The sequence below is a fragment of the Carcharodon carcharias genome, chromosome 2 (assembly GCF_017639515.1).
Source record: "Carcharodon carcharias isolate sCarCar2 chromosome 2, sCarCar2.pri, whole genome shotgun sequence".
In the NCBI taxonomy this organism is placed as follows: Eukaryota; Metazoa; Chordata; class Chondrichthyes; order Lamniformes; family Lamnidae; genus Carcharodon; species Carcharodon carcharias.
Window position 1 is genome coordinate 238,421,984 of NC_054468.1, and position 8,787 is coordinate 238,430,770.

The window sequence follows — 8,787 nt, forward strand, 5'->3', positions numbered from 1 at the left end:
CTCTCCATAACCCAGTAATCTTGTGCAGCCTCAAGACTCTCCCTATCCCAGTAATCTCCTCCAGCCTCAAGACTCTCCCTATCCCAGTAATCTCCTCCAGCCTCAATACCCTCCCGCTCCCAGTAATCTCCTCCAGCCTCAAAACCCTCCCGATCCCAGTAATCTCCTCCAGCCTCAAAACCCTCCCTATCCCAGTAATCTCCTCCAGCCTTTTAACTCCCTCTACCCCAGTAATCTCCACCAGCCTCAAAACCCTCACTATCCCAATAATCTCCACCAGCCTCAAAACCCTCCCTGTCCCAGTAATCTCCTCCAACCTCAACACCTTCCCTATCCCAGTAATCTCCACCAGCCTCAAAACCCTCCCTGTCCCAGTAATCTCCTCCAACCTCAACACCTTCCCTATCCCAGTAATCTCCACCAGCCTCAACACCCTCCCTATCCCAGTAATCTCCTCCAGCCTCAACACCCTCCCTATTCCAGTAATCTCCTCCAACCTCAAAGCCCTCCCTATCCCAGTAATCTGCTCCAGCCTCAAAACCCTCCCTATCCCAGTAATCTCCTCCAACCTCAAAACCATCCCTATCTCAGAATCTCCACCAGCCTCAAAACCCTCCTTATCCCAGTAATCTCCTCGAGCCTCAAAACCGTCCGTATCCCAGTAATCTCTAGCCTCAAAATTCTTCCTATCCCAGTAATCTCCTCCAGCCTCAAAGCCCTCCCTATCCCAGTAATTCCTCCAGCCTCACATCGCTCCTTATTCCAGTAATCTCCTCCAGCCTCAAAACCCTCCCTATCCCAGTAATCTCCACCAGCCTCAAAACATTCAATATCCCAGTAATCTCTTCCAGCCTCAAAACCCTCTCTATCCCAGTAATCTCCCAAAACCTCAAATCCCTCCCTATCCAAGTAATCTCTTCCAACCTCAAAACCCTCCCTATCTCAATAATCTCCATGCTCAAAACACTCCCCATCCCAGTAATCTCCTCCAGCCTCAAAACTCTCTGTAACACTAATCTTCTGCAGCCTCAAGACTCTCCCTATCCCAGTAATCTCCTCCAGCGTCAAAATCCTCCCTATCCCAGTAATCTCCTCCAGCCTCAAAACCCTCCCTATCCCAGTAATCTCCTCCAGCCTCAAAACACTCAATATCCCAGTAATCTCCTCCAGCCTCAAAACCCTCCCTATCCCTGTAATCTCCTACAGCCTCAAAACGCTCCCTATCCCAGTAATCTCCTCCAGCCTCAAAACCCTCCCTATCCCAGTAATCTCCACATGCCTCAAAACCCTCCCTATCCCAGTTCTCTCCACCAGCCTCAAAACCCTCCCTATCCCAGTAGTCTCCTCCAGCCTCAAATCCCTCCCTATCTCAGTAATCTCCTCCAGCCTCAAAACCCTCCCTATCCCAGTAATCTCCTCCAGCCTCAAAACCCTCCCTATCCCAGTAATCTCCACCAGCCTCAAAACCCTCCCTATTCCAGTAATCACCTCCAGCCTCAAAACCCTCCCTATCCCAGTAATCTCTAGCCTCAAAGTTCTTCCTACCCCAGTAATATCCACCAGCCTCAAAACACTCAATATCCCACTAATCTCCTCCAGCATCAAAACCCTCCCTATCTCAGTAATCTCCTCCAACCTCAAAACCCTCCCTATCTCAGTAATCTCCATGCTCAAAACACTCCCCATCCCAGTAGTCTCCTCCAGCCTCAAAACTCTCCATAACCCAGTAATCTTCTGCAGCCTCAAGACTCTCCCTATCCCAGTAATCTCCTCCAGCCTCAAAACTCTTCCTATCCCAGTAATCTCCTCCAGCCTTTAAACTCCCTCTACCCCAGTAATCTCCACCAGCCTCAAAGCCCTCACTATCCCAATAATCTCCACCAGCCTCAAAACCCTCCCTGTCCCAGTAATCTCCTCCAACCTCAACACCTTCCCTATCCCAGTAATCTCCACCAGCCTCAACACCCTCCCTATCCCAGTAATCTCCTCCAGCCTCAAAACTCTCTGTAACACTAATCTTCTGCAGCCTCAAGACTCTCCCTATCCCAGTAATCTCCTCCAGCCTCAAAACTCTTCCTATCCCAGTAATCTCCTCCAGCCTTTAAACTCCCTCTATCCCAGTAATCTCCTCCAGCCTCAAAACCCTCCCTATCCCAGTAATCTCCACATGCCTCAAAACCCTCCCTATCCCAGTTCTCTCCACCAGCCTCAAAACCCTCCCTATCCCAGTAGTCTCCTCCAGCCTCAAATCCCTCCCTATCTCAAAAATCTCCATGCTCAAAACATTCCCCATCCCAGTATTTTCCTCCAGCCTCAAAACCCTCCCTATCCCAGTAATCTCCACCAGCCTCAAAACCCTCCCTATCCCAGTAATCTCCTCCAGCCTCAAAACTCTCCCTTTCCCAGTAATCTCCTCCAGCCTCAACACCCTCCCTATCCCAATAATCTCCTCCAGCCTTTAAACTCCCTCTATCCCAGTAATCTCCTCCAGCCTCAACCACCTCCCTATCCCAGTAATCTCCTCCAGCCTCAAAACCTCCCCTATCCAGTAATCTCCTTCAGCCTCAAAACCCTCCCTATCCCAGTAATCTCCACCAGCCTCAAAACCCTCCCTATTCCAGTAATCACCTCCAGCCTCAAAACCCTCCCTATCCCAGTAATCTCTAGCCTCAAAGTTCTTCCTACCCCAGTAATATCCACCAGCCTCAAAACCCTCCCTATCCCAGTAATCTCCTCCAACCTCAAAACCCTCCCTATCTCAGTAATCACCATGCTCAAAACATTCCCCATCCCAGTAGTCTCCTCCAGCCTCAAAACTCTCCATAACTCTAATCTTCTGCAGCCTCAAGACTCTCCCTATCCCAGTAATCTCCTCCAGCCTCAAAACTCTTCCTATCCCAGTAATCTCCTCCAGCCTTTAAACTCCCTCTATCCCAGTAATCTCCACCAGCCTCAACACCCTCCCTATCCCAGTACTCTCCTGCAGCCTCAAAACTCCCCCAAACCAGTAATCTCCTCCAGCCTCAACACCATCCCTATCCCAGTAATCTCCTCCAGCTTCAAAACCCTCCCGATCCCAGTAATCTCCACCAGCCTCAAAACGCTCCCTATCCCAGTAATCTCCTCCAGCCTCAAAACCCTCCCTATCCCAGTAATCTCCACATGCCTCAAAACCCTCCCTATCCCAGTTCTCTCCACCAGCCTCAAAACCCTCCCTATCCCAGTAGTCTCCTCCAGCCTCAAATCCCTCCCTATCTCAGTAATCTCCATGCTCAAAAGATTCCCCATCCCAGTATTCTCCTCCAGCCTCAAAACCCTCCCTATCCCAGTAATCTCCTCCAGCCTCAAAACCCTCCCTATCCCAGTACTCTCCACCAGCCTCAAAACCCTCCCTGTCCCAGTAATCTCCTCCAACCTCAACACCTTCCCTATCCCAGTAATCTCCACCAGCCTCAACACCCTCCCTATCCCAGTAATCTCCTCCAGCCTCAAAACTCTCTGTAACACTAATCTTCTGCAGCCTCAAGACTCTCCCTATCCCAGTAATCTCCTCCAGCCTCAAAACTCTTCCTATCCCAGTAATCTCCTCCAGCCTTTAAACTCCCTCTATCCCAGTAATCTCCTCCAGCCTCAAAACCCTCCCTATCCCAGTAATCTCCACATGCCTCAAAACCCTCCCTATCCCAGTTCTCTCCACCAGCCTCAAAACCCTCCCTATCCCAGTAGTCTCCTCCAGCCTCAAATCCCTCCCTATCTCAAAAATCTCCATGCTCAAAACATTCCCCATCCCAGTATTTTCCTCCAGCCTCAAAACCCTCCCTATCCCAGTAATCTCCACCAGCCTCAAAACCCTCCCTATCCCAGTAATCTCCTCCAGCCTCAAAACTCTCCCTTTCCCAGTAATCTCCTCCAGCCTCAACACCCTCCCTATCCCAATAATCTCCTCCAGCCTTTAAACTCCCTCTATCCCAGTAATCTCCACCAGCCTCAACACCCTCCCTATCCCAGTACTCTCCTGCAGCCTCAAAATTCTCCCTATCCTAGTTATCTCCTCCAGCCTCAACACCCTCCCTATCCCAGTAATCTCCTCCAGCCTCAAAACCCGCCCTATCTCAGTAATCTCCTCCAGCCTCAAAACTCTTCCCATCCCTGTAATCTCCTCCAGCCTCAAAACCCTCGCTATCCCAGTGATCTCCTCCAGCCTCAAAACCCTCCCTATCCTAATAATCTTCTCCAGCCTCAACACCCTCCCTATCCCAGTAATCTCCTGCAGCCTCAAAACTCTTCCTATCCCAGTAAACTCCTCCAGCCTCAAAACTCTCCCTATCCTATTCATCTCCTCCATCCTCAACACCCTCCCTATCCCAGTAATCTCCTCCAGTCTCAAAACCCTCCCTATCCCAGTAATCTCCTGCAGCCTCAAAACCCTCCCTATCCCAGTAATCTCTTCCAGCCTCAAAACCCTCCCTATCCCAGTAATCTCCTCCAGCCTCAAACCCTCAATATCCCAGTAATCTCCTCCAGCCTCAAAACCCTCCCTACCCCAGTAATCCCCTCCGGCCTCAAAACCCTCCCTATCCCAGTAATCTCCTCCAGCCTCAACGCTCCCTATCCCAGTAATCTCTTCCAGCCTCAAACCCTCCCTATCCCAGTAATCTCCTCCAGCCTCAAAACTCTCCCTATCCCAGTAATCTCCTCCAGCCTCAAAACCCTCCCTATCCATGCTGAGGTATTAAATGAATAATTTGTATCTGGCTTTTCCAAGGAGGTAGAGCTACCCAGGCCATGGTGACAGATGAGGAAACTCTCTCACTAGAAGGTTTCAGAATTTATCAGGAAGAAGTGTTGAACAGACTCTCATTACTTAACGTTGATGATGCACCGGTGCCGGATGAGATGCATCCAAGGATATTGAAGGAAGTTAGAGTAGAAATTGCAGGGGCACTGGCCATAATCTTTCAGTCTTTCCTAGACTCTGGGGAGCTACCAGAGAACTAGAGAATTGCAAGAGAAGTGTGTGAGAGGAGGACCCTAAGCCAGGCAGTCAGCAGCACCTAGAGGAGAGCAAAGGAGCTATAAAAACAGTGCAAGAAGGGGTGAGAGTTTGAGAGCAGTTTGGTGAGAAGGGAGGAGCTGCTTCATTCTTTTTCCACCTTTCCTCATAAAGAAGAACAGCGAGCTTGGTAAGTAGGACCTGGTGAGTAAATTAGAAAAGTAATATTTTTAAACAAGTAGCTATACTTGGATTTAACTGAGAAGTGCCAGGAATAAGGGAAATTTAAGGCCAATATAATAAAGTAATATAAATAATCTAAAGTAGAATAAAGTTAACGTAAGGGAAGTAGAGTTACGATGTGGCAGGGCAGCTCAGTCGAGTATAATGCGTGTCCTGTAATATGTGGGAAGTTATGGACACTACCAGTGTCCTGGACGACCACGTGCAGGAAGTGCTGTCAGCTGCAGAAACTTGAGCTCTGGGTTTCAGAGCTCGAGCAGCGGCTGGAGTCACTGTGGTGCATCTGTGAGGCTGAGAGCTACGTGGAAAGCACGTTCAGAGGTGGTCACCACGCAGCTTAAGGGCCTGGAGACAGAGAGGGAATGGGTGCCCACCAGGCTGTCCAAGAGAAGTAGGCAGGTAGTGCAGGAGTCCCCTGGGGTCCCGCTCACAAATCAGTTTTCAGGTTTGGAAGCTGGTGAGGGTGTAGGTTCCTCAGAGGAGTGCAGTCAGAGCCAGGTTTGTGGCACCACGAGCAGCTTGCCTGTACTGGATGGGAGGAAGAAGAAGGAAAGTGAATTTTTTCAGTCTTCCCTAAACACAGGAGTGGTGCCGGAGGATTGGAGAATTGCAAACATTACGCCCTTGTTCAAAAAAGGTTGTAAGGATAAGCCCAGCAATTACAGACCAGTCAGTTTAACTTCAGCGGTGGGCAGGATTCTAGAAAAAATTATTTGTGATAGAATTAGCAGTCATATGGGAAAATATGGGATGATAGGAAAGAGCCAGCATAGATTTCTAAAGGGGAAATTGTGTTTAACTAACTTGCTGGAGCTTTTTGAAGAGGTAACAGAAAAGGTCAATGAGGGTAATGCTGTTGATGTGGTGTACATGGACTTTCAAAAGGCATTTGATTTAGTGCCACACAACAGACTTGTGAGGAAAGTTATTGTTCAAGGAATAAAAGGGACAGTAGCAACGTGGATACAAAATTGGCTGAGGGAAAGGAAGCAGAGAGTAATGGTCAATGGATATTTTCTGGCTGGAGGAAGGTTTGTAGTAGAGTTCCCCAGGGGTCAGTATTGGGACCCTTCATTTTCCTGTTGTATGTTTATGATCTAGATCTTGGTGTGCAGGGGACAATTTCAGAGTTTGTGGATGATATGAAGCTTGGGAGTGCTGGGAACAGCAAGAAGGATGGTGTGGAACTTCAAGAGGACATAGACAAGTTGGTGGAATGGGCAGATAGGTAACAGATGAAGTTCAATGTGGAGTAGTGTAAGGTGTTGCATTTTGTAAGAAGAACATGGACAGACAATAAAAAATAAAGGATGAAATTTTGAAGGGGGTGCAGCAGCAGAAAGACCTGGGTATATATGTGCATAGATCATTGAAGGTGGCAGGACAGGTGGAGAGAGCAGTTAATAAAACCTATAGTATCCTGGACTTTATTTATTTTTATTCATTAGATGTAGGTGTCACTGGCTAGGCCAGCATTTATTACCCATCCCTAATTGCCCTTGTTTAGAGGGCATTTTAAGGGCATTTTGCTGTGAGTCTGGAGTCACATGTAGGCCAGGTAAGGACAGCAGATTTCCTTCCTTAGAGGACATTAGTGAACCAGATGGATTTTTACAACAATGGTTTCATGGTCATCATTAGACTTTTAATTCCAGATTTTTATTGAATTCAAATTCCACCATCTGCTGTGGTGGGATTCAAACCCAGGTCCCCAGAGCATTACCCTGGGTTTCTGGATTACTAGTCCAGCAATGATACCACTACACCACTGTTCTAGGTCATAATGTTCATTGGAGAGCCAGTGCAGACACAATGGGCTGAATGGCCTCCTGCTGTGCCATTAAAATTCTGTGATTCTGTGACGAGGAATGTCAGTCACATAGATTGAGAGGTTGGGACTGTTTACCTTGGAGAAGAGAAGGCTGAAAGGAGATTTGATAGATATATTCAAAATCATGAGGGGTCTGGACAGAGTAGATATGGAGAAATTGTTCCCACTGGTGGAAGGATCGAGTTTAAGGTAATTGGCAAGTAGGAGTAATGGCAACAAGAGGAAAAGCTTTTTTAATGCAGCGAGTGGTTAGGATGTGGAATGCACTGCCTGAGAGAGTGATCGAGGTAGATTCAATCATGGCTTTCAAAGAGAATTGGATCATCTAATGCAGGGTTACAGGGAAAAGGGTGGGGTAATGGAACTCGGTAAATTGCTCTTGCAGAGTGCAGGCACGGACACCATGAGCCAAATGGCAACCTCCTTTGCTTTTATGACTCTATGACTACATAACCCTCGACCCCTATAATGTCCTCCAACCCCACAATCCTGCAAGATATCTATACTCTTCTAATTCTGGCTTCTTCTGCATCCGTGATTTGAATTGCTGCATCACTCATGGCTGTGCCTACAGCTGCCAGGGTCCTAAATTCTAGAATCTCATCCCAAAACCTCTCCATCTCTTTGCCTCTCTCTCTGTCTCTCCTCCTTTAATATAATCCTTAAGGCCTATCCCTTTACCAAGCTTTTAGTCATCTGGCCTATTATCTCTTTCTGTGGCTCAGTCTCAAAGTTCATGTTGTTATGCGCCTGTGAAATGCTTTGGGATGTTTTTAATACTTTTAAGGTACTTTAGAAATAACTTGTTGTAAAGTGGGAACTGATTGGGTTTGAGTCGTGGCCTAAGTCTGTGTCAGGTGATACATGCGGCTGTTTCATTTAGAATTTGACCATGAAGAGACAAAGCACTGGAACCTGATTGGACTGCTCTGTCAAAGAGCCAGTACAGGCACAATGGGCTGAACGACCTTCTTCTGTCCAGTAAGGTTGTATGCTTGGGCACCTGACCAGAGTCCTCAGTCTGGGATTGTTGTTTCTGGCTGTAACCTGTAAATAAAAATATATTCATTCCATGGAATTTCCGATTTCCAAATATTCATTTTGTTGCACTCTGGAAAGGCGAGGCTAAAACTGATCCCCTGTGGGACGATGTGTGCAATGTGTGAATGGAAATGCAGGTCTTGCTGTGTAAAGGGCACTCTGTGTTTGTATGTGTGTGTGAGTGGAAGGGGTGGATACAGTATCCTCCACTCTGTGTGCAGTAATAACAGAGACCACAAAATGAATAATAATCCCATTGAGACTTGCTCTGTGCTGAGACCAGCAGGCTTTACTGCTGTATGTATAGAGAACCCTTGTCTCCAGTACAAAGCCTTTTGCTATTCTTAAAATGGCCTCTTTTCAAAGCTCCTGTTTTTGGAGAAGTTATAATTATCTCTACATTAAATACCAGAGTTTCCGATGATATGTTGACTCTGTCTGGAAATGATGGAATTATAAATTGATACAATACAGAAGAAGGCCATTCAGCCCATTGGCCTGTGCTGACTCCTTGAAAGAACTGTCCAGTTTTTAAAATTCTTTCATGGGATGTGGGTGTAGCTGGAAAGGCCAGCATCTGTTACCCATCTCCTCAGGATCTTCTATGTTTCAATAAGATCACCTCTCATTCTTCTAAACTCCAATGGATACAGACCCAGCCTGTCCGACCTTTCCTCAT

At 47.4% G+C, this 8,787-nt stretch overlaps 1 protein-coding gene across 1 annotated transcript in view; it reads right to left on the bottom strand.

The window, feature by feature from the left end:
• cenpo (centromere protein O) overlaps positions 1-7,805 on the bottom strand; it is a 99,161-nt gene extending 91,356 nt beyond the window's left edge. The window contains exon 1 of the mRNA XM_041207938.1: positions 7,749-7,805. Within this exon, the coding sequence (XP_041063872.1) occupies positions 7,749-7,805 (57 nt within the window). The remainder of the gene's footprint in view (positions 1-7,748) is intronic.
• Between the last annotated feature and the right edge of the window lie 982 nt (positions 7,806-8,787).